General features: G+C 38.3%; 2 protein-coding genes across 2 annotated transcripts; both read right to left on the minus strand.

The window, feature by feature from the left end:
- Positions 1-243: 243 nt before the first annotated feature.
- On the minus strand, positions 244-624 carry CBG25173 (the record flags this gene model as incomplete). The annotated part of the gene is made up of 2 exons (XM_045239813.1): positions 244-284; positions 579-624. The coding sequence occupies 2 exons, from the start codon at positions 622-624 to the stop codon at positions 244-246; spliced, it is 87 nt and encodes a 28-aa protein (XP_045098393.1).
- Positions 625-13,939: 13,315 nt separating this feature from the next.
- CBG25174 lies at positions 13,940-15,984 on the minus strand (the record flags this gene model as incomplete). The annotated part of the gene is made up of 5 exons (XM_045239876.1): positions 13,940-14,322; positions 14,601-14,790; positions 15,189-15,448; positions 15,692-15,778; positions 15,888-15,984. 5 exons carry the CDS (start codon positions 15,982-15,984, stop codon positions 13,940-13,942), a joined length of 1,017 nt encoding a protein of 338 aa, XP_045098394.1.
- Between the last annotated feature and the right edge of the window lie 9,395 nt (positions 15,985-25,379).

Genomic DNA, 25,379 nt, shown 5'->3' on the forward strand with positions numbered 1-25,379 from the left:
TTTTCTATTCATTTTAGCAAAATTCAAAGTGCAAATTGAAAATCTACGGGTTTGAAACTGCCTAGGGGTCATAAATTTAAAAATTACCTAAATCTGCTAATTCTTTTGAATTTGAGCTAAATAAAGAATTTTCAAGTTTCCGGAAATAACATTTCTAGAATTTTCGAAATGTAAAAATTTTGGAACGAGACAAAAAATAACTGATAGTAAAATTCTTGGGGGTGAGGTGAGAATGAGAAGCTGTTAATGACCCCAGTGCTTATCAGTGATAACACTGATAAAAACTGAAAAAAAAAATATTTGACTAGGGGCTTTTCAGACTTTTTGGACTCGTAGGGACATCCTACGGCACTCCGCCTATCCCGTAGGCTGAATTTGATCTACAGAAGACTCCAAAACTCGATTTTAGATCAAAAAGGTCAAGCGGGATAGCGGATTGTAAATTGAAGCAGGCTTGGGGGTTTTGGGAATGGACAATAGGTCACTGATCGATCTCCAAGCACCCCAAAGATCCGAAAATGGGGTTTTTTTGTCCAAGTAAAGCCTTAAAACTCAAAAAAAAAACTGTAAAAACTCACTCGTTGTAAAATCGCATCCGGCACAGGCGTACGCCGCGTCCTCCATCACTTTGAAATCTGCAAAAATTATAGATTTGTTATAGAGAGTTATAGGTTTCAGAAAATTCGGAATTCCAAGCAAAAAACCTCCGAAAAGCGAGTAGAGGGGACGGGAAAGATCAGATGACGGGATCCAAAGACTCAAGGATCGAAAGACCTAAGGATCGAAAGACCCAAGACCCATGGACCCAAGACCTATGGACCCAAGACCCATTGACTCAAACTTCATGGACCCAAGACCCATGGACCCAAGACTCATGGATCCAAGACTCATGGATCCAAGACTCTTGGACCAAAGTATCAAAAACCCTAAGAACCCAAAGAGCTGAGGTCCAAAAACGCAAAAAAAAAGAGAGAGGGAACCATGGACCTATGGAACCAAGGACCCAGTGATCTAAGGAACCAAGGACCCAAGGACCCAAGAACTGCAAATTTTAGGTGCCTAGAGGTGTCGCCTAATTGCTCATCGCTCTTCTTGATTCATCAAAGGGCAAACACCGGATGGTGGGCGGAGCTTATCAATGATTACTGTAAGCGACGAGCGGCGCAAACGTTGATGATGATGATGATGATGATGATGATGATGAACGAGGAGGTGGTGAAAAATCAAAGAGAGATTAGAGAAAAAGAGAGAAAAAGGGAACCAAGAGGAGCTGTAAATAAATAGACGAAATTGAGGAGGAGCGTCGCGATTCCCTTTTTCTCTGTGCTTTCTCTGCGTCTCTCTCTCTCTCTCTCTCTCTCTCTCTAACACATCGATGGAAATTGAATTTATGGCCTTTTTTGGGGTCTTGTGTACCAACTTGATGATTATAATGATATTTTTAGGGTCGGGAAGAAGAAGGGTCGGGTCGCTTTTTCTGTATTATACAAAAGAGAAAATGGTAATTATGGGAAAAATTTTGTTTTCATCATCATTTCCTTTTCAAGAAAAGGGGCTCTCCATCCTATAATACATAATTATTATTCATGTTGACACACAACTCTTTGTACAGTCTTTTCTTCATCTTTTTGTATACAGAAATGTGAATGGGGAATGAAAAATAGTTAGTTAATTATTGGCGCTATCGTAGGCGGGAGCATGAAAAATTGCCCGTGGCCTAAAAGGGCCTAAAACAATACAAATGGACCTAATTATCGTTCAAAAACGAGTCTACAAATGATAAGAATAGTTTAACACTGGTTCAAAATTGGTAGAAATTCCTAGCTTGAAATTTCCAAAAAAACCGTCAAACAGTGAATTTTGCTCATTCTCAGAAGCTTGAAAAAAGGAGTTCAAACTTGTCCGAGTAGTTTAACATTTTCAGACTATACTAAACAAACAAAGTGCTTTATTTTTGTAATTGACAACTTTTCTGTAAAATTAGGCCCTGAGAAGATATGCCACGTGGAAGAGGGGCATCCTATTTTGGGCGCCACCACCCCCTTCTTGCGGCCAACGAGCTAGAACAAGCTTCATATTTAATGGATTAGTTTGAAAATTTCAGAGAATATGAAACAAAAATGGAGCTTCATTTTTGTAATTGACAACTTTTCTCTAAAATTAGGCCCTGATGAGATAAGCCGTTTTAAAGAGGCCCTGTGTTTTGGGCGCCACCCCTCAAGGAGGGTGGCGCCTAACAAAAAAAAAGGGGGGTGGACCTCCAGGCCGCAAGGTAGGCGAGTCTCTTCCACGTGGCATATCTCTCCATTACCTGATTTTAGGAGAAAAGTGTTAAATACAAAATTAAAGCTCTAGTTTTATTTAGTACACTCTAATGTTTTCAGACAATCCAAAAAGTCTGAAATGCCATTTTTGCACTTTAAAAATGCCTGGTTTTCACTAAATTTCTGCATTTTTGGCGCCACTCTGCAAACAAAAATCCTTGAAGAAGTACTGTATTTGGCTCTTTGATGATGTGGCTAATAAAAATAAAAGATATGTGTCATCGATTTTGAGGGAAAAAGTCAAAAATGAAGCAACGGACGGGACAGCTCTAGCCAGAGCTCCCAAATTGGCATGGGGGCTTTGCAGCACACATATCTCTAAATTTCTTGACTTGATTCGTTTAACCACTAACTAGACGTCTTCTTCTTTCCTGACGTCTTCTTTTCCTTCTTCTTCCAAAAATCCAAAACAAAGATGCGCCAAGCTCCACCCCTCCTATATACCACCAAATCAGTTCTCTTTCTCTCCTCTTCCCTTAATTCCGGCCCATTACATTAAAGAAAAAGAGAGAGAGAGAGAAACCAAGTTTTTGGTTCTTCGTTGGGTGTCAGAAACGGGGGGCCCGATCTATCCGCGGGTGTCCCCGGGGGCCAGATATCAAAGAAGATGACTCTTCGGTTCTTGGAAAATGCGCGCGGACCCTCCAAGGACTCCCCCGCCAATGAGCCAATTGCTTAATGTGCAAGATTGGCAGCTGGAGATGAGCAATCTTGAAGCGCCTCGGAGAAAAACTTTGACTAGTTAAACTTAACTCGACTGGCGCTTTTTTTGGGATTCGAGAGATTTTTTGCACTTTGGAGGGAAGTTTCAAGATTAACGAGCTTGATAGGAGGTTTGGAGGTTTTGGGGAAAACGAAAAAGTAGTGGAAGGGTAGGTTCGGGGATACGGTAACTTTGACCCTATTCATCTGGCTTCTGGTGAATAATTTCAAAAAGTGATCAACTGATAAAACGTTGTAAAAACTATGCTAAGCATTTTATCAGTTGACAACTTTTTGATATATTTTAAGGGACCTGAGATAAAATGGCTCAAAGTTAAGAGTGCCCTTCTATTAGAGGTTTATCATGGAATAGCCTAAAACAGTTCAGATACTGAAACTCAACATTTGCTTTGAAAGAGCTGACATTACAGTATTTTTTAAATAGAGCTTTAGGTCAAAAGGAGGACTTTAAAATTCAAAATTTCAACATTTCGGATTTCTTTGAATTTTTGAAATTACAATTACGATAATTCTGAATTTCGCTGAAATTGATTATCGAAATACCGATGTCTATGATTTTGAGGTCCTCTTTTTCTCTAAATTATTCGAATAACTAATTAGCGCCTAATTAGCCACTAATAAACCTCAAATTAACCAGTAGCCCTTTTAGTCTGAAGTTTTGGATTGGATTCTAAGCTACCAAGTTAGCTGAATTTCCATTTCAAAATGCTGAACTGTCGGGAAAATTAGTCTAATTAGTAAATTAGGCTCTAATTAGCCACTAATTAGGTCCTAATTTACCGGGTGATATCTAACCAATAACAAACCAATAGTTTTTTTTCTCCGAAAGACAAATTTCTCGAAAAAATGAAAATTTATGAAGCTCTTCTTTTGGGAGAAGAGTGACACATTTATTGACTGTATATACTAAAAAAAGGCAAAGTCAAATGGGCGATATTATATATTTTTATTTGGTCATCATCTCTTTTCCCTTTTCTCTCTCTCTCTCTCGCTATAAATTTCGATTCTCAAAACTTTTTTTTTTGAAAATTATTGACAAATCATCATTTCTGTAAAGAGCTAGCCAATGATTCAAAATCTACATAAAAATATATTGATGATGATGATTTTTTTCATCATCAAAAAATGGGAAAAGAGAGAGAGAGAGAGAGAGAGGAGAAAAATTATGGATGTGTATATAAGGAAATAAATGTTGTGACTTTCTTTTTCGTTCTCAAAACTAAAACTGATTCATCATGAAAAAAATGATAGGGAAATGATATATTATTTTTGGTGAAATGAATACTGAAAATTTGGGGAAGAATTTTGCGGATTTCGGGATCATGAGAAATTTGTGCCAAGTTTTGAGATTCTAAAAAAAAATGCTGAAAGTTTTAGGAGTTCCTAGGAAGTTTTAGAATTTTGTGATTTTGAAAAAAATCTGGAATTTTTGGGAATGTTCAGACAACACTGGGAATTTCAGAATTTTGTGAAAATTTTGGAATTGTTGGGATTTGGGAACAATTCTGGAAATATTCGTATTTTGAGAATATTCTGGAAATTTCGGTTTTAAGATTTTAAGACGATTTTGGAAATATTGGGATTTGAAGAAAATTCTGGCATTTTTTTTGGGATTTTTTGAAATTTCGAAAATTTGGATTTCCTAGATTTTTGTGGGACTTTTAGGAATTTAGGACATTTTGAAAATTTGGGGTTTTTTGTAAATTTTCTTTAAATTTCGAAAATTTTGAAAACTTCGGATTTCGAGATTTTTGAAATTTCAAAATTTCGGAAAATTTCCAGAATTCGGAATATTGTGAAAATTTTAAAATTTCCGAACTTTATAGAGTCTTCCAAAATTAAGAATTTTACGAAATCTTGGAACTTTTTTTTGGAAATTCGCAGAATTTTTAAATTTTTAAAAATCGGAAATTTTTTGGAAATTTTTATTTTAAGCGATTTTACGAAAATCTGAAATTCGTGAAAAAATCGGAAGTTTGGAACAAATCCCAATATCTCAAAATGTATTTTTTTTTTCGTAAATTCTTAGATTCTAAGTTCAGAGGTTCTGAATCTGAGAGATTTTAGATTTTGAAATCCTGAGATTTTGAAATTCTTGAGATTTTCAGATTTTCAGATTCTAAGGTTCCGAGGTTTCAAGATTCTTAGTTTCCTAGATTTGTGGAATCTGAATTTTTAAAAATGTGGAAACCCAAGAAAAAGCCAAAAAACTTTCCTCCATTTTGTCCACAAATCGAAACAAAGCCAAAACTTTAAAAAAAATGTCTCTGATGAGGAAATTGATCTGCCCTCGTCTTTTCCCCTGTTATGTATACCGTATGTTTGTACTGTTTTTGTGCGGGAATTGTGCGGCGGATCCCGGAGGTATCAATTTTCACCCCTCCCCCCGTTTTTTTTTGTCTTTTCCCATCCCTCTCAACCGTGAGCTGGCTAGTTGAGCAAAAGAGCCCTACCCTGGGATGAAATGAAGATAATTTCCGAATTCTCTCAATGAAATGATTAGCCAATTCATTGACCGCGCGTAGCTGGCTGCGAAAACGTTGTAAGCCGTAGATAGAGAAGCCCAAATAGAAAGAATAGAGCACTAATTGCGGAACTCAATGACGGGACCGGAGACGGGCGGGTTCCTCCTGATTGGCAGAGAGAAGGCCAAATTGGTAGAATGAAAAGAGATTAGGAGGGCGGGAGATTGAGAGAAAACAAAAATGTATTATGATTGGAGGATATATATATATATGGCGACATGTAGAAATGTACAACTTTTACCTCTAGGGTTATTCGCAAATTAGAGAGAACCCAAGGGCTGAGGGCTCGGGAAAAAGAGGTTTCGAGGACAGTCTTAAAGGGATCTGAAGACATGGAACCGTTCTGGAAGGACTCATAGGGGTAATAAGGTCGCTAAGGCCGTTTTAAAAGAACCCAAGAAAAAATGGACATGGAGCCTAGATCTTTGGACCTGAACCTTGGAACCTTGGAACCTTGGAACTTTGGACCTCAAGCTTGAACCTTCGTATCTAGAACTTGGAATCTGGACCCTTAGACCTGGAGCCTGGACCCTCGGACCTGGACCCTTGGACCTGAACCCTTAAAACCTTGGAACATTGGAACCTTGGAACCTTGGATCCTTGGAACCTTGGATCCTTGGAACCTTGGAACCTTTGGACCTGGATCCTTGAACTTGCACCTGTACCTAGAATCTAGGCTTTTGACCTGAAGCGTGGACTTGTGGCTCTATTTCGAAACCCTTGGCAAATTCATGTGTGCATAAAATGTACATCGCTTAAATTAGACAAGTTGTGTGTTCTAAAATTTTTGGCGAAAAAAGTCAAAAAGAGGAAACAAGCCGATTCATCAATTCTTTGCTGTTAGTTGGTGGGATCCGGGAGTCTCTCCAGGGAGTAAGGTGCAAATGTTCTAAATTTTAGAGAAAAATTTTGCGCTAATCCAGAAAAATGATGGACGTGAAAAAATTACAAACCTTTGGGTCTTTTTAGAGTAAAGTGGTACAACATAAGGAAAACTAACTTTGAGCCAATTTATCTCGCACCCTGTGATAGATATCAAAAAGTGATCAACTGATGAAATATTTGTGATAAAACGATAAATATTTTGCCAGTTGACCACTTTTTGGTATCTTTCCCAGGAAGTGAGATATATAGGCTCAAAGCTGGCGTAGTCCGTACTTGCCAGCCCCGAAAATAAGGACGTAAGAGATATCAAAAAGTGTTCAACTAATAAAATTTTTTTGATAAAATGATAAACATTTTATCCGTTGACAACTTTTTGATACCTTCCACAGTAATGGAGATATATAGGCTCAAAGTTGACGGTTTAAGAGGTGGAGAAGAGCTCTAATAGAGTGTTAAGGACCCAATCCTTGGAACTGGATTCTTGAAAAAAAGAATTTAAAATATTGGACCCTCTCCTTGGATTTCAGCAAGACTTCTGTAAACTATGGGCGGTTAGAGCCCATCCCCAAAAATTAAATCTACAGTAATCCCAAAATCCAAAGTCAGAAAAAAAATCAAAGACAACCTACCGTGTTGTGTAGTAGTCTCGGTCCAAGTCGACGGCTCGTGGCAAGTCATGTGTCCTACAACAAAAAAATATATGAAAAGAATTATAAAATCTAACAATTGGAAAAAACAGCGCCGCCGATTATAATTCCCTCTCTCAGCGATACGCATCGATGGACGAGGAGTAAATTCATTGTCATTTCAATCCTCCTACTGGCTTTATTAACATCAACCAAAAAAAATCCAATTTCAATAGATTTTTCTCCCCATACAAGGTGTCAAATCATGGGAATATAAACCCCCTCTAGTCAAGGCCGAGAGATGGTGGTGGTGGCGGACCTTATAATGAAATGCAAGGATTATAATGTTTTGAAAAGACAGAGACCGGGAGAATGGTCGGTTACCCCCACCGAGAGGACTATTCATTTTGATTTTGCATTCATTCATTCTGTCCAATAAACTAAACCCTCCCTCTCTCGCTTTCCGAGACAAACTTGTTGACCGTAATTAGAGGTACAAGTGGATTCGTGTGTATGTGTACTAAAGGACAGGGAGAGTGGGAAAATCGGAGGCAGCACAAATTAATCGGCCGCGAAAAGAGTGTGTCTGATTTTGGGAGGTGTCAAATAATACAGGCTATTGATATGAGCTATGCGGTCACTGTTAAAGCCCCTATAGGTAGTTCAACTTGTTTGTCAAATTTCGAGGATGTCGGTGCTAATACATCGATCTTTGAAATTCTTAAAATACAAAAAATTGTCTATCGATCTGTATCATTATCATCGTAACCCAATCATTTTTGGCCGAGATATGGTACATTGAATTTTCGAGCTATTCGATTAATTTTTATTTCAAAACCCCAAATCTCAGCTTAAAATGCTCCGTTTACAACAAAATTGAGACTGATCGATTGCACATTTTAAGACCATTTTGGTGTTCATTCAAAACCTGAAAAGTTATTTCCGAGAAAAATTTCAAAATTGAAAAAAAAACTGCCAAAATTTGGTCCTGGAGCAAAATAAGGACGGCTTATTACTCAGCTCAAAATATTCCGATTCCAATAAAAGTTATACAGGTGGATAGAGAATTTCCGGAATTCGCAGAAAATGTAACTTTTGTGACCGCGAAGCTCAGGCAATAGCGCCGCCAGGAGTTCGAAAAATTCCCTATCGATTTGTTATATTTTCATCAAAATCAGAATCTTTTGAGCCGAGATATGAGACTATTAACAAACTTATCAGGAAATTTTTCTGTGACCGCATGTATAGCTGGGCTTATGCCCCTTCATTGTTAAAACCCAGAAAATCTCGGACAAACCGACACACAGACGTTTTACTCACCCAACGCAAGTGCAACAGTCTCACACTCGAAACTACAAATTCTGCATCGCCACGTCGGCTTGGCGGATAAAAAGTGTCGATGCTCACGAAGCGCCTCACTGCTCGAAATCACTTCTTGACACTGTCGACACAGCACCTGGACACTGGATTTCGTTGATGAGAGACGGTAGATGGCCGTGTGCGGACGGGCTCCTTCGCGAAGATGATTCGCCTATAAATCACTTTCCTTTGTTTTATGTGTCTATGGGACCATGGGGGCACTTTCTTGAGAGGGGGGGGGGGATTAAGAATTAAGACAGTAGGGGCATAATATCATCAAAAGTGTGAATAGAGTTCATGAGGAGGGGGCGACTTTATTATGGTCAAGTGGGGGTGACAGACGGCGGAGAGTGCGGGAAATTTGGGAGAAAAACAAAGGAATGGAAAAGTTAGGCCATGGAGAAGAAAGTTAGGCCGCTGTGAACTAGATTTTGTAGGTTTGTTGATTTCTTCGAGAAATTCGAAAATTCTGAAACTTCCTAAACAAATTCTAGAGTTTGAGAAAATCGGATTATTCGGAAGATCAGATAGGAATTTGAAAATTTCAGATTTCGATATTGCTGAAGTTCCAGAAGATTCAAATTTTGTAAAGTTTTATCAATCCCACTTGAGGAAATCCCTGATTTGAGAATCCTAAGTTTCCTAAGAATCCTAAGAATCCATTTCAAAAATTCAAAGAGTCTTCTCGAAAATTGGCTCCAGCCAATTTTCGAAAACCAATCATAATAAGGGTACTAAGCCAATATGAAAAAGTTTTTGGAGAGGGAAAAGTACCGGAAATGGCTCGATGAGCTCCAATAGAGTAATGGGTTTTTAGAGGAGATTTTTAGAAAGGAATAGGATAAATAGGACGAGGAGGAGGGGAGGACGTATACTTCCGAACTTTAAGGACAGGAACTTTAATTTTTGGGAGAGAGAGAGAGAGTGGGAAGATGAAGAGTCGCAGACAAAATTGGATTTTGATTGAGAAGAGAGGGTTTGGATAATAAGGGTCATATGAGAGGATTTTTCCAGGAAATCATTTGAGAGAGAGAGAGAGAGAGAGAGAGAGAGAGAGAGAGAGAGAGAGAGAGAGAGAGAGAGAGAGGAGTAATTTCCCTTGTTAATCATTCTTTTTCGAAAAAAAAGCGTAGATAGGAAATGAGAAATTTTTATGAAGCTGGAAATTTAGATTTTTTGAGAGCTAGCTTACAGGATGATGCTAGAATTTTTAAATTTTGGAAATTTGAATTATCGATTTCTGAAAATCTGTGTTTTGAGATTTCGGGATTCTGAAGATTCCGATGTCCTGAGATTCTGAGATTCTAAATTTTCAAAAAACTGAACATTTGTATTTTAGATTTTTGGGAAATTGGATTTTCGAGCCTCTACAGATTCTGAAGGTTTTAAGATTCTGAAGATTCTGAAGATTCTGAAGATTCTGAGATTCTGAAAATTCTGAGATTCTGAATATTCTGAGATTCTGAAGATTCTGGAATTTTCAGATGTTTTCAGGATTTTGGAACTTTTTTTGAAGCAATTAGTGGCATACTGAAATTCTGATATTTTCAAGTTTAAAATTTTCAGAAGTTTGAAAAATCACAAAACCTCTAATTTCAATATCAGAATTCTCAGATTCATTCAGAATTCTCAGATTCAGAATTTTAGAGTTTGAGAATCCGAGAAATTGAAAATCTCAGAACTTTAGAACCTCAGATCCTTAAATTTTCAGAAGCTCAGAATCTCAGAATTAAGGCTCCCATTTCGGTCTGTCGAAAATCGCCGACCGCCGACCGCCGACCGACCCCGCCGACCGTTTTCGTTCATTTGCGCATCAAATTACACATTTTTGCGTACGAGGCACTTTACTTTACGACAAACGAGGCATTTAATGAATAGTTTGTCGTAAAATATTAGGTTGGCAGGAAAGTAACTGTCCATTTTTTTATTAGTAAATGACACAAACACAAGAATAATCCAGAATTAGCAATATGCACTGTCGTGGTCCACAACATGTTGGCAATGTTCAGGTAACTTGTGGGTACCATCCCTCAAAAAGCGAGCTAGTCAAAGGCAAGTCAAAGTATCCCTCCAGTCCATTTTTTCAGGCATCAATTGTGTTAAAGTCCTAAAGCTCCAGATGACGCCGTATACTTTTGAATAACCAATGATCTGATAGAGCTGAATCAAGTCTTTAACGGGGGTAAAGGAGAACCGTCCAGCCAAAGCGGCTCAGGTACGGCGTGACTTTCCGTGAACATGAGATTTTTTCATTTTTTATCTGCAGTCAAGTCAGACCTGAGCAGCTTCAGCGGGACCGTTCTCTCTCACCTATTTATAGTCCCGACTGAGCTCTATCAGATTATTGGATATTCGGAGAGATACACCTCATCTAGAGAATACGAAAATTTGCACCATTTATGTGAAAAGCAGGAAAAAATGAATACTTTGATTCTCGGCTAGCTGGCTTTTGAAGGTATTGTATCCACAAGTTATCTAAACATTGCCAACACGTCGTGGACCACGACGGTGCATACTGCTAATCTTGGATTAATCCGGCTTTTGTACTATTCACAAATAAAACAAGGGACAGTTACTTTCCTGCAAACCTAATACAATGCAATGTACGCAAACACTCTCCGGCATGTTGTCGCGCAAATGCACGAAAATGGTCGGCGCGCCGACCGATCGGTCAGCTTGGTCGGCTGTCGGTCGGCTCGGTCGGTGGTCGGTCGGTCGGCTAAATTTCCCGACCGAATGGAATCCTTACTCAGAATCTAAGAATCTGAGGATCTAAGAATCTCGAAATCTCGGTATCTCAGAATATCGGAATCTCAGTATCTCAGAATCCTGAATTTCAGATTTTCAAAATAATTGAAAACTGAAAATTTACGTTCTGAAATTCGGAAGGTTCTATTTACAAATTCCAGGATTCTTCAATTTTTGAATTTTCCAAGATTCTGAGATTCTGAAATTCTAAGATCCTCTGAAACCTCAGTATCTCAGAATCCCGAGACAAAGTATGTCAGATTCTGTGAGGGATGGGATTCGTAAGAAAAGAAAAACATCTTCGAGAAATGACAGGTAGGAAAATGAGAAATGGGGAAAAACGAAAGAAAAGAGGTAAGGATTAAAGGCAAATGAATAGAACGAAAATGATCGTCTCATTTCGAAGAGGAGAGGAAAAAACGAGCGGGGAGACGGGCGCCAATGTCGGAGAAGAAGAAGAAGAAGACGTTGACGTCTTCAGGCCTCTCCTCCGGCAAAAATCGAAGGTAATGAGAAGGATAATAGGCGAATTAAGTGGTAACAGGTGTATGAAATAATGAAGAAAGGAAATTGAGAGAGAGAGAGAGAAAAAAAAGAATTAGCCAATGAATTCTGTGTGTCTGCTGGTCCGGATGACTCCAGGAGATTTCAGCCGGAATGATAAGGATCTAGAAGGCTGATAATCGAAAATTGTGGAAATTCAACTTCTAATCGAATTTCCAGCCAAAAACCTTCAACTTCCTCTACCTAAACACCTCGCTCAAACTTACCCAAATTTTCTGAAATTTCCAGAATACACTAATCAAAGCTAGAGCTTCATTTTTGGAGTTGACAACTTTTTTGTAGAACTAGATCCTGAGAAGATATGCCACGTGTAAGGGACCTTTGATTTTGGCGCCGCCCCCCTTCAAGGTCCCCCCCCCTCTCCAAAAAAAAATGAAGGGGATCCCTTCATGTCGGAGGTTCCATTCCACGTGGCATATCTCCTCGAGGCTTAATTTTATAAAAAAGTTGTCAACTACAAAAATGAAGCTCTAAGTGTGTTTCATCTAGTCTGAAATTTTCAGACAAATCAAAAACTATTTATTGATTTTTCAGATTAGGCTCTATAATCAAAATTTGGTGCTAAAGCCCACAAATTTCGGCTCAAACTTTGAATGTAATTAACTGCCTTCTATCTCGTTACCCGATTTTTAATTAACTATAATCATCTAATTAACAAGGTGCATTTTTTGAAAAACGCAAAAAATCCACGAGGAATTCAAAATCTCGTATAGCTCTCCAAGGGGCGTGGCCTTCCTCTTCTTCACTCATCAACTCCCTCCCCTTTCCTCCAAACAGAAGCAGCAGCCAATCGACTTCTTCATTTTCTCCTTCCTATTTTTCTTCATCGACGAAGAAACAAGCCCCGCCCATCTAATTGAAAGCGCCTCATAACCGCCTTCGCCAAGCCGCCAACGGGTCGCCGGCGGTCGAAGGGCGGCTGGCTGGATACTCGACCTTTTGGCAAGGTTTATTGGGAGAGGATTCTTTTCACATTCTAATCGTTTAATAGGCCCTTCTTCATCTTTTTATTTCTGGGTTCTTAAGAAAAAAAAAAGGAGAAGAGGATGAAGAAAAATTTCACGCTGTGCCATCATCATCATCACTAAATTTATATTAAATTTATTCAAATTGACAGGTCTTGTGTCACTAATTGGATTGGAGAAGAAATTTTTTTTTGAAATTTCGAGAAACTGGAAAACTGAGGACAAAGAAACTCTACCGGGGGGGGGGGACACTAATGGGCGCGACGACACGACTACAAGGAATCATGAGAATTTTGGAGGGGGAAAAGGTTAAAGTGTGGAAAGTGAGAAAAAAAAATAATAGAAGAACAGTTTCCGGAGAAAATTGGTAGAAGAAGAAATTAGAGGGAAAATGGTTATGGGTTCTAGATACCAAGTTCCCTAGATTTCTATATTCTTAGACTAGAGTTCTAGAGGCTCTAAGATTCCAAGGTTTTTGATTTTGGAATTTCTAGATTCCTAGATTCTCAAAACCCGGATCTAGATCTTCTCCACGTTCTGAAAATTCTCAGTTCTCAAATTCTCGGATTCCAGAGCTTCAGCTTAATATCGAATGGTCCAACTTGAGGTATCATCTCTTTCTCCCTCTCTCTCTCTCTCTCTCTCTCTCTCTCATTTCCTCTCGAAACTTGGCAATATTACCTTGAAGAAGGTGAGAATGATCATCAAAGTTGCGGCCGCCGATGAGGCGCCCAATTCCTGAGCAAACATTACTCATTACACCATTAAATCATGAATTTATAGTATGTATTGGCGGCCATGGCGGGGAAAATGCAAATCGGGTCTTCGGTATTTGTGTTTGTGTATACTCATACATACAAACACAGGAAGAACATTAAGAGAATGGAATTTGGGATACAGAAGGGACCTTATTTATCTCGATCCATGGGACAGATATCAAAAAGTGGTCAACTGATAAAATGTTTTTCATATTATGATAAACATTTTATTAGTTCGCTACTTTTTGATACCTGTCCCAGGAACCAAGATAGAACGTACTAAAGTTCAGGAGTCCTTCTACGCTGGGATAGACGGGTCCTTCAACTTTGACCTAGATTATCTCAATTCCTGGGACAGATATCAAAAAGTGATTAACTGATAAAACATTTATCATATTATCACCAATATTTTATTAGTTAACAATTTATTCATATCTGTCCCAGGAATCGAGATAAATTGGGTTAAAATTGACGGCTTCTAAAACAATAAAACAGTTTGGAGATCCAGAAAAAATAATAGAAAATGGAAAATAAAGACTTAAAATTAAGGATCCTCACCGTCTGAACCTTCTGCAAATGCTTATCCGTTCTTGTATGCAACTGGAAATTAGCCTTCAACGTCGTATTATATGGACACAGATGGCATCTGAAGTTCCCATTCAGAAGAGTGACGTCGCCTTGGAAAGTTCTGGATCTGTCTTTCTCGACGTGCTCCATCATCTCGGCGATGGATTCTGTGGCGAAGATTCCGCAGATGAGGCAGACAAGAGATAAGTCGGATTCTTCAATTGGGCTGCTACGACTCACTGGAGCACCAGCACCACAAGCGAAATTCGCGGCGAATTCTGGAATTTTTTAAAACATTTAACCTGACAAGTGAGAATGCTTAAAATTTTTTATCGATCTGTATAATTTTTTTTGAGATTGACACATTTAGAGCTGAGATTCTTTGAATTTTCGAGCTATGCGGTAGCTTTATTTTCAAAACCCCATATCTGAGCTCAGAATGCTCCGTTTTCCACGAAACTTGTACTTATCGATAAGGAATTTTTGAGACAATCTTTGTATGGCTTAGCTACACATCTAAGAAGTTGTGAGCTCATCTAGAAGATGTTTAACTCACCTATACTATTGGGCAACTCTTGCATCGCGTGCAAGTGCTTATCACTTTGCATATGAATGCTCAGATTGCCTTTTGTGGTGGTACTGTAGCGGCACACATCACATCGGTACGGTTTGTAGCCGCAGGAGTAGGTCTCGCCACGTGCCAGCTTTGGGTGGGGTCGATTTTCGACACAGAAGATGCATTTGACCTGGAAGATTGGAATTTTTGAGTTTCAGGTTAAGTTAGGCGGTTGTGGTTACAAGCTATATTATATTTCAGGTTCAGCTTCAGTACCAGTCAAAAAAGGGCCTCTAACCCTTAGGATCATGGGATCCTAAATTAAGAATGGCCGTCCGTTTATTGTCCCAAGGTACAGTACCGGTTAACAAGATAAATATACAAAAACGTATTTTTAAGTTGATTTATTGATCGGTGCTTTAGCTATGCGGACCTTATACTTCAAATGAGCATATCTCGATTATGCTTAAAACGAATTTCATGAAATTTAGATTTTTGAATTCGGCTACTTTAGAGCTTTCAAATGAGTATGCACTAGACATGTCTTACTTACCGGTACTGTACGAACGGGACTAAAAAAAAACCAACAACTCCAAAAAAAAAACTCACATCCACATCATTATGCTTCTCCTTCATATGAATCTCCAGCGTCTCATGATACTTATAATGCCAATTACATTTCGGACATTTCAGCGTTTTCGACGAATTTCGAAGTGTCGAAAACGGCGAAATATCGGCGAATCCCAAATTTTGTGGATCAAATTGAAAATTCGCCAAACTTCCCGGGTCCTCGAATGCGGTTGCACCGCCTAGAAGTCGCTCCAGATGACATTTCGCTGTGTCGCTGGCTGAAATTTTCTGTTAATTTAAAGAAAATTTTTGGAGAATGTGGCCCCGAAAATTCCTAATCGATTGGTACAAAAATTGTAGAAAACGAAGCATTTTAAGCTGAAATATAGATATTTGACCGCGTGCTCAACAATTTAAAGTTCCATATTTCAACTTAAAATGGTCAGATCTCTATGAAAAATATAAAGGTCGATAGGAACTTTTTCAAAAGATCAATTTTCGTAAAAATCCAAAAATTTCACCTAAATCCAATCCAAAAATTGGGCCACTGGCGTCGGTGAGCATTCGCATGATATCCGCGGAGTCTGGGAGTACTGGTGAGGTGGTGTCTGGAAAAAACTGGATTTTTAGAATTTGCGAAATTTCGAAATTTGTAAAAATCGCATCGTTTCAGGAAGCTAAAATATCAGGATTTTCGAAAATTTTCGAATTTCCTACCCCGACTATTGGCTTCTCCAGAACTTCCATTTTGTTGATTTGACGACGACGTTGTCGGCTTCGAGGTGTCTTCCATTGTCAACAGTGCCACGTCCATAGTAACATTTGCCGTGTAGCTGTTCACCGGCGATGGGGCGTGGGAGGGCACTCTGTAATTCAAAAAATAGGAAAATTTCAGGTCAAAATTGTTAAGAAATGCAAAACAATGCGAAAAATTCAAAAATAAGGCCTAGTTTTAAAAAGTTCAAAAGATTATATTTTGCTTGTTTATCGACCAAATTTCATGAAACTTAGATTTTTGAATTTTACTTGTTTCCAGCTTCAAAAGGAGTATAAACAAGCCATAGTTTGAAGCTCAGCTACGCTGTCACAAGAGATAGTATGGGTGGCGCCGCATCGCTGAGCTACGCCATCGTTGACTGTAGCTTAGTGATCTAACTATGTTATATTTATACTCATTTGAAGGCTAGAAAGATGTTCAATTTAAAAATCAAAGTTTTATAAAATTTGGTCAAGAACTAATTGAGATATGGTCATTTAAAAATGACTCTAGGAGTCAAAAATGTCCAGCCTACCCGAAAACCTTTGCTACCCAAAAACTTTGCTTAAACTCATCCAAATTTTTTGAAATTTTCAGACTATACCAAACAAAACTAGAGCTTCATTTTTGTAATTGACAACTTTTTTTGTAAAATTAGGCCCTGAAGAGATATGTGCCATGTGGAAGTGACCGACTGTTTTGGCGGTACCTTTCTACCCTTTAAAGAGGGGGGGGGGGCAGACAATGGGCTGTACCTTTATGCCGCAAGTAAGAAGGGCCTCTTCCACGTGGCATATCTCCTTAGGCTCAAAGTTTCCAAGAAAGTTGTAAACTACAAAATTAAAGCTCTAGTTTTGTTTGGTACACTCTATAAGTTTCAAAAAATTATGTTAAACATTAATCGAGATATGGTTATTTGAAATATGGCGACCGCAAAGCTCAGCGGTGCGACTCCTAAAAGGCTTGTTCAGGGTAAAACTATGGGAAAACCATGGAAAAAAATAGTTTGGGAGATGCACACAATGTTGAAAAATTGAAAAATAAAAGCCAGAGAAAAACTAATGAGTCGCAAATGAGAAAATCTCTTTGCCGCTCCTCCGATTTTTCGTTCCTTCACACCACATGTGCTTGCAATTAATTAAATTCGGTGTGGTGCGCTCCAATGGACCCCAGAAAAATAGAGAAAAATTTTCGGAAAGTTTTTGGCACCAGAGGTGGACCTTATGTTAGAAATTGACACCTGGTTACAACAACACATACAATTACATTTGTTTTCCTGGGATTACGGTAGCTCATAAGCCATATGGTGTACATTATCATCATCACAACTTGAGACAATGTTGTGTTCCGAGGCCCGGGGCATATGTTAGGTACTCAAAGTCAAAAAAGAGACTCTAATAGTGTCATTTTATTGGATATTCACACCTGCTGAAGAGGAGATTCTTAGATTCATAAAAGAAAATTCTAGAAGATTTTCATTGAAGTGTCGGGGGCGGAAATGGGATGAAAGGAAAAATGGGGTGGTGTAAAAATAACAAAATGGGTTTTTTGAGTTTCGAATTTCGAGAGGAAGGGCAAAAGGTAAATTTGGGAGATCAGGAATTTAGGGAATCGGATTTTTAGGGGTTTTTAAATTTAGGGATCCGGAAGTTTGAGATTTTATGAATTTTGAGGATCTTGGAATCTTGGATTTTTTTTTGGAAAATTGGGGTTAAGGGAGTTCGGATTTTTGAAGTTTTTGAGTTTTGGAGTTCCAGTTTAGGGATTTCAGGAAATTAGGAATTTCGATTTTTGGGATTTTTGGGATTTAGAGATCTAGAATTTTTGGGATATTAAAAGTTTAGGAACCTATGACGAATTTCTGAATTTCTGAATTTCTGAATTTCTGAATTACTGAATTTCAGGATTTCTGAATTTCTGAATTTCTGAATTTCTGAATTTCTGAATTTCTGAATTTCTGAATTTCTGAATTTCTGAATTTCTGAATTTCTGAATTTCTGAATTTCTGAATTTCTGAATTTCCGAATTTCTGAATTTCTGAATTTCCGAATTTCTGAATTTCCGAATTTCCGAATTTCTGAATTTCTGAATTTCTGAATTTCTGAATTTCTGAATTCTAAAATTCTCAATAGAAACTAAACTACAAAACTTTTACAAATAAAAACGCAATGAAAATTTTCCCCACTCCCTCTAAGCTCCGCCCCCTCTTCTCCCCATCCCTCGATGCTCGTTATAACTGGCTGATTAAGCATTCGAGAGGAGCACCGAAAAGTGGGCGTGGTCCCAAAATGTACAACGTGTTGAAAATCTGATTATTCGCCCCTTCTTCTTCTTTTAACAAAAAGTTTTGCTCGCGAGAAAGAGAGAAAAGCGGAAGGCGTTAGGCAAATAAGGAGCACAAGAAGAGGTAACGCGTTTAAATTTGTCGCGCGGAGCAAAATGATTATGACTACTGTAGAAGAAGTTGTGTGGGGCCTCACCCAATTCAATTCAATTTGTCCATTTGTGTCCGTTTTAGTTTTGATGATGAGAAATTTAAAGGAGAGCATTGGTTAACTAGGAAAAGTTTTAAAAATTCGAAAACTATTGGACCATAATTTAAAGCCGTTTTATCATGTCTTCTGGGATAGGTATCAAAAAGTTGTCAGCTAATAAAATGTTAAGCATGATATCAGAAATATTTTATTTTTTGACCATTTTTTGATATCTGTTTCAGCAATCGAGATAATTCATGTCAAAACTGAGAGAGGTCAAACATCCCAACCTCAAAAACAGGGACGCTAACTATGCCCCAATTTATCTCAATTCCGCTATGAGATATCAAAAAGTTGTCCACTGATAAAATCTTACTGATATTATGATCAACAACTTATCAGTTGATCACTTTTTGAAATCTGTCCCAGGAACCGAGATAAATTGGGTCAAGCTGGCGTAGAGGATGCGGTGGTCGGGTCGAATCCCGGCGCATAGCGCGGCACATAGCTCGGCTCATTTTGGCATTTTCGTTTATGTCAAAAAGCAAAATATGAAACTTAAAAAGATCTTCAAAATAGTACGGAAACGATGTATACCTGGAAAAAGCCAGTTTTGGAATCACAAACCGGTGCAACCTAGAGCTATTTTTTGACCCTTAGATTTTGGGGCCTCTGGTCCAAAACTCGGGCATACGATATAGTTGAATGTTATATTATTTTATAGATCTCTTCAAGCTCTACTTTTTACATTTAGTTTCAAACCAAAGTTCTAATTTTGAGCCGAGTTATGAGGCACGGCGCAAAGTAATCTAGGCACTCGGGCTCAAGGAGAGGGGGGGGGGGGCAGTTAAGGTTTAATGGCTGAAAAAACCCGCTAGGACCTTAAAGAAACCCCAAAAAACAAAATAACTAGAAAATCTAGAAAACGAAGGGGTCCCTGTCCCCCATCTCAAATAATTAATCTGTGGGGTGTCTCTGCGATTGAATGGGTCATAAAATTGTTGGGGTGAGGGATACTCTTTACCAAAAGGGAGAAGAAGACTTGTTTTGTTTGTAATTAGCTAATTCACAAAATGAATGAGACGACGAGCCGTGTAGCTCAGCTATTTCGATGAGGAAGGGAAAATCCGTGTTTTTTTTGTTTCTGGAAATTTCTTCAATTGGGAAGAACACGCCTGGTGAAATCTTATAGCAAAGTCTGTAAATCTCAAATTAACAAACATTGGATTGGAACCAATTGTGCACCCTCTTAGCTCATATGAAACCTTTTTGACCGCCATTCAGCCGCATTTTATCCGTTTCCGTCGAAACGAATCGATTTTTGACTGGAAGGGCTCAAATTTTGAGCTTTTGCGAAATTTGACACTATTTGAATTTTTTGAATCTTGAAATTCCCAGATTCTTCTTGAAAAACTAAGTTTCTCTAGGCCAAATAACTTCAATGAGTTAACCTTAAATGAGCGAAAAAGGCTTCGAAAGGCCGTTGAACCGTTTTTTATCCGTTTTTAGCCAATTTTTGACTAGCAGGGCTGAAATTTCGCAAATTTATTGAATTTGAGACTTTTGGCTCTTGAAATTCCAAGATTCTTCAAAAAACATACACATTTATCTAGACCACACACCTGAAATAACCCAAAAAGGCTTCAAAAGTCCAATGTCCCGCTTTTCGTCCGTTCTTTACCAATTTTTGACTTCCAGGGTTTGAATTTTGGGTGTTTTTCATTCAAGTTAGGATTCTAAGATTCTTCCAGAAAAGCACTACATTTTTCTAGGCCAAACCGAACGGCAACAACTATAGTGTCTACAAAAATAAATACCAAAATTAGCCGCTATCAAAATATATGAAATTAGTCAAAATTTTGGGACTATATACAAAGATGCTCCATCCATTGTTATTGTTATTATTACTAAACGACTTGGCGCTACACGGCTAATTGGTCCCCCCCCCCCTTCTCTTCGAACACCTCGGAGGGGTCCTAATTGAATTAGTCCCTCCCCCGTTTTCGCGCATTTTACCCCTCCAATTCCTCGCCCCGATTTACTTGATTATGAGTCAATGAATCGCTAATTTCCAATAGAACCTCGCCTAGCCCAAAACTAAATGGGCCAGCTAACGATGGGTCAGGAAGTGTCGGGAAGGGGAAAGAAGTTGGTTGGGAGGGGGACCAATCAAAATGAGAATGGGGGAAAATTTTGGTCGAGGGGCGACAGGAAGTAAGGTAGATGGGAATAATGAGTTAGGTAGGAGAAAATTGGTATGTGAATGGGTTTTTAAAGGGGTTGGAGTGGAACAAGTATAGAGGGACCGTTTGAATTATGGAGCTCAGATATCAGTCACCGCGTGGATTATGTTTTCATCGAAAGACATATGTTTTGAGCCGAAATTTCAATTTTTGGGGTAAAATATGAAATAGGCCGATGGTCTCCAAAACAAGACAAATTTTCTCATATTTCAGAAATACTCGAAAACCGAAACTCGCAAAATTGAAATAATTCCCTTTTTTGGAAGCTCTAAATTTTCTTAATAGAGGCCAGGCACCAAAAAAAAAAGTGTTCCTGATATTTTGCATAGAGAACCCCCATGAGGGGTTGAACTCATGACAGGCAGCTCAGGTGTACAGCGCCGCTACCGGCTGAGCTACGGGGGCGCGAAGGCGCCTGACGACCGATGGTCTACATAAGCGCGGCGCGATTTCGTCCCCCGAACTGTCCCCCAAAATTTTTGCTGTCTTGCCTCCTTTAAAACAACTACTGTAGCACCCAGTTCCATTTTTTTGCCGGCTTGGTGTTCCAAAAAAAAGCGGCGCACAAACATAGTCAAATCTGTAGATCTTGTCTAGTTCTACATTTTGCTATTTCAGCTGAACGAAAATTCCCAATTCGAGCCGAGTTATGAGCCGGCGTGTGGTCGGTAGGGGTCGACCCGACCAACATGGCCTTTACTTCCACTTTGACCTTAATTATCTCGGTTTCTGTAAAAGATATCATAAAGTTGTCAACTAACAAAATGTTTATGATAAGATCATTAACATTTTAACAATTTATGAGTTTTTGCTATCTCTTTCAGGAATCGAGATAATGAAGCTCAAAGTGTGCAAATACGGCGGTGACGGAACCAGCCGCTCCGACACGAGCCGTTAAGCTCAATTATCTTGGTTCCTATACGAGCTACTAAAATTTGTTTACTAACAAAAGGTTTGTCATAATGTCAGTGAAATTTTGTTAGTCAACCACTTTTTGATATCTCTTACAGTAACCGAGATAATTTGAGTTAAAGTAAAGAGCTCCATTCCAATTTCTCGCATTCTATAGTTGAGCACACACCAATTTGTGCTTTTCAAAATTGTCAATTCGCTGCTCGGTTAGAGCCCCAAATTTGGTCCCATCTTCCCCCAGAAAAAAATAAATAAATTTGTGGGCTGCCTACGCGACACATCCAAATTATCATAACTTGCTGCCGTTTTCCCCAAAAACTTGTCGCCAATTTGTTTTCGCTTTTTTTTCGGGGGGAGTAGAGGGACCAAATGAAATTTAAAGGGACACATACATACGCAAAATTTTCCATATTATTATTATTTCCATTTCTCTCTCACCTATTTAGAGAAGGGGTCCGTCTGGAGCCGCCCCTTCCCAAACTTTTCACTATTATGTTGGACATAATAATAATAATAACAATCGGTAGGTTTTTGGGAAGAAGGGGGACACAATTATATCCATACACCCCACTAGAGCTATTAAAGCAGGAAAATTATTATTATTTCTATTATTATTATTATATTGGGAGCTGGAGAGAGTTGGGAAAATGAGAGAAAACGTTTTTTGGGAGAACAAAGAGAACTTTTGGGTTGTTATCAGGCAGAGGACGGCTGAGACAAATGAAATTTTCAATTTGGGTTACTGTAGATATGTTCAAGCTGTCCAAAATAACGACCGACCGCAGTCACGAATGCGGTCACGGCCATCCCTGGCAATTATATACCAAATGGAACAAATGAGAGGAACCTTTGAATTTGGGTTACTGTAGACTTTGAGAGAATTTGGACTACTGTAGACATTGGGTTACTTTAGGAAAAAAACTGTAGATATTTTGCATTTTGTCATTTTTCAGAATTTCAAATTTTGGGTTTCTTAATTTTTTGAAAAAATAAAATTTCAGAATTTCTAAATTTTTGATTTTTTTAGTTTATCTGAAAAACAAAGACTCTGTAATATTTGAAATTCTCAGATTCTGGAACTTCAATTTTTAGATTTTTTTTGGAACTTTCAAAAATTTTGGATTTTCCTATGAACTTTCAGAAGTTTTGGAAACTTCTGGAATTTTCAAAATATTTGGATTTTTAGGGAGTTTTTTACACATTTCGAGCAGATTATCAAGTTTTCAAAACTCCGAATTTTTGAAAAAAAAAAACGGGGAAAATTTCAATTTTGGTACCAAATCAATTAAATTCTTTAGATTCTTAGATTCCCCAGAAACGGCAAATTGAATTGGAAAGGGTCTCGAGAGCCCTGGTCTTTTCACACATTAGTGCAATTGGCGTGACAAGGTGTGTAAGAGTCAAAACTTTTTAAAATGGACCTGGGCCAACACCTCCCTCCAAATTGCCACATTTCCAATTTTCGCGCAAAAAGGTGTGTTTCTCTATGCTCTCGCATGAGCGATCTTGTCAAGTGGTTAGGCTCAAAATGAGGTGGAAAATTGGCGGGCAAAGAGCTCGAGTTAATAAATTACCTGACACCCCTAACCGAAAAGAGCGAGAGAAAGAGGGTACCCCCCGGATACCAGGTCGCCGGAAGGTAAAACGAAAAACGGGAAGTCTATTGGTAGGGGGGAGAGGGGAGAGAGAAAGGGACCCAAAATGAATTATTGTTATTAGTATTTTGAATTCCAAATTTTGAGAGAGAGAGAGTGAGCAAGTGGAATTAAAACATGGCACCCTGGAGTAGGGGACGAAAAAATTGGAATCCTTTGGATCGGGACATACGGTGTTTTCAAGAACCATGACATTCTAGGTTGCCAAAAGAGAGATATTGGGGCATACAGTACCTTTCAAAATGGTATCCAGAGCCTTCATGTCATATGGGCTCTTTCAGAGGGGCTCGGGAGAAAAGGCACCTGTGAAAAACCCCCTCGGAAAATTTGGTTTTCTCAGGGGAATCCAGAAAAATTCAAGAAAACCTGAAACTCCAAAATTCATGAAAATTCAAGATTTCAAGATTTCGCAATTTCCAAAATTCGAACAATCAGGAAATGTCATACAATGAAGGGTAAAAAACCAGGGAAAAAATTAGCCCCCCTCCTCTTGCAAAAAAAACCCTCTAATAGAAGATCCAAATCACTGGATATCACTTAATATGGTTCCTTTTCCTAATTGCTTTTCGAAACTCCACCCCTCCTAGTTACCGTAATCCAGATTTGAACTACTTATCCTTCTCCATTATACTCCCCCCCCCTGACTTTTTTAGTACTACTTCCCAAATTGGTGCCAATGGTGTCAAATCGTGCGTAATCCATTAAAACTGGACTAACCCCCGAACTAGAGAGGGGGCATATGCAAAGTGACACCTTTCTTTTTCCTCTCTCAATTGTCCTCTTAATAATAGACAAAACTTTTTTCGTCGATTCTCTTGTCCTTTATTGGAAGGTGCCAAAAAAAAGAGTGGTGGAGCCGTCGGCGCTGCCCAATGAGGAGGACGTCGACGTAAATGATCGTCAATGGGGTGAAATGAGGCGCGAGAATATATCTAGATTAGTAGGAAAACTAAAAAAACTTTGGAGAACATGGGGGATCTACAAATGGAAAATTGGGGATTAGCACAGTAGAAAAACGGGAAAAATTTAAACTCAAAGTTTCAGGTATTGAAAATTATGTTAAGACTTTCCCTATTTTCTCAAAAATTTCAGTACTAAACAAAACTAGAGCTTTATTTTTGTAGTTGACAACTTTTTTCTAAAATTAGGCCCTAGAGAGATATGCCAAGTAGAAGAGCCCTAGAGGGAAAGGTGTACCCCCCCCCTTTTTTTTTGTGCCCCCCCCACTTGAAAGGGTAGAGAGATGGCACCAAAAAAACAGTTAAAGCTCTAGTTTAGTTTAGTATACTCTCTAAATTTCAGACTAATCCATCAAGTTTGAACTGCTTTTTCAATCGCTTGAAATTGACAATTTTTTTGACATTTTCCTCCAAATTATTGCAATTTTCAATTATTGACAATTTTCAACTCACTTCTTATCTGGTGTGTGTTCTTCGCAAAGAAGAACTCTCCTTGAAAGCAATATTTTGAAATTTTTGGATTTCTGTAATTGTAGTTAAACCGGGTAGGTGGTGGTTTATGACAATGCCAAGTCGTTAATGGATGATTGGTCTGGAAGAAGCAGCTTTTAAAATTGAAATTACAAAAAAGCGCTAGAAAGAAAAAGAACAGTATTTCAAAAAGAGTTAAGATAGGGGAAGAAGATTTTGGGGCTCTCAAACTTCGAAAGCGAATATCTCAAAAACTAAAACTGCTAACAAAAAATTGTCAACTAGTAAATTGTAGCCTATAAAATTCTACATATTTTGTTAGTTGTAAATTTTAAGCTAGCTTTTACAGCTGTTGAGATACACGCGTTGGAAACTTGGGTGTAAAATTGGATCAACCCATCTTTAAGAAATCTTACATATTTTAGTAGTTAAACATTACATTCTAGCATGCTTAGTTTCTGATTTATAAACTCTAAAAAAAGCTTTTCAGAAGTTTTCGGCGCCAATATTTCAAACGCGTTTATCTCAAAAAATATGAAAGCTAGAAAAAAGATGTCAATTAGTAAATTGTAGATCATAAAATTTTGTAAGTTTTACTAATTGACAATCTTCATCCAGCATTTTTGGTTTTCAAAATATAAACGCTGGAAGCTTGGGTACCGTTAAGTACCAAAGCTCCAAAAAGGATCGAATAACGATCAAAAAGCTTTTCCAGCTAATCTACCTACTTAGGAAATG

This window comes from Caenorhabditis briggsae, assembly GCF_000004555.2.
Source record: "Caenorhabditis briggsae complete genome, chrI, whole genome shotgun sequence".
Lineage (NCBI taxonomy): Eukaryota > Metazoa > Nematoda > Chromadorea > Rhabditida > Rhabditidae > Caenorhabditis > Caenorhabditis briggsae.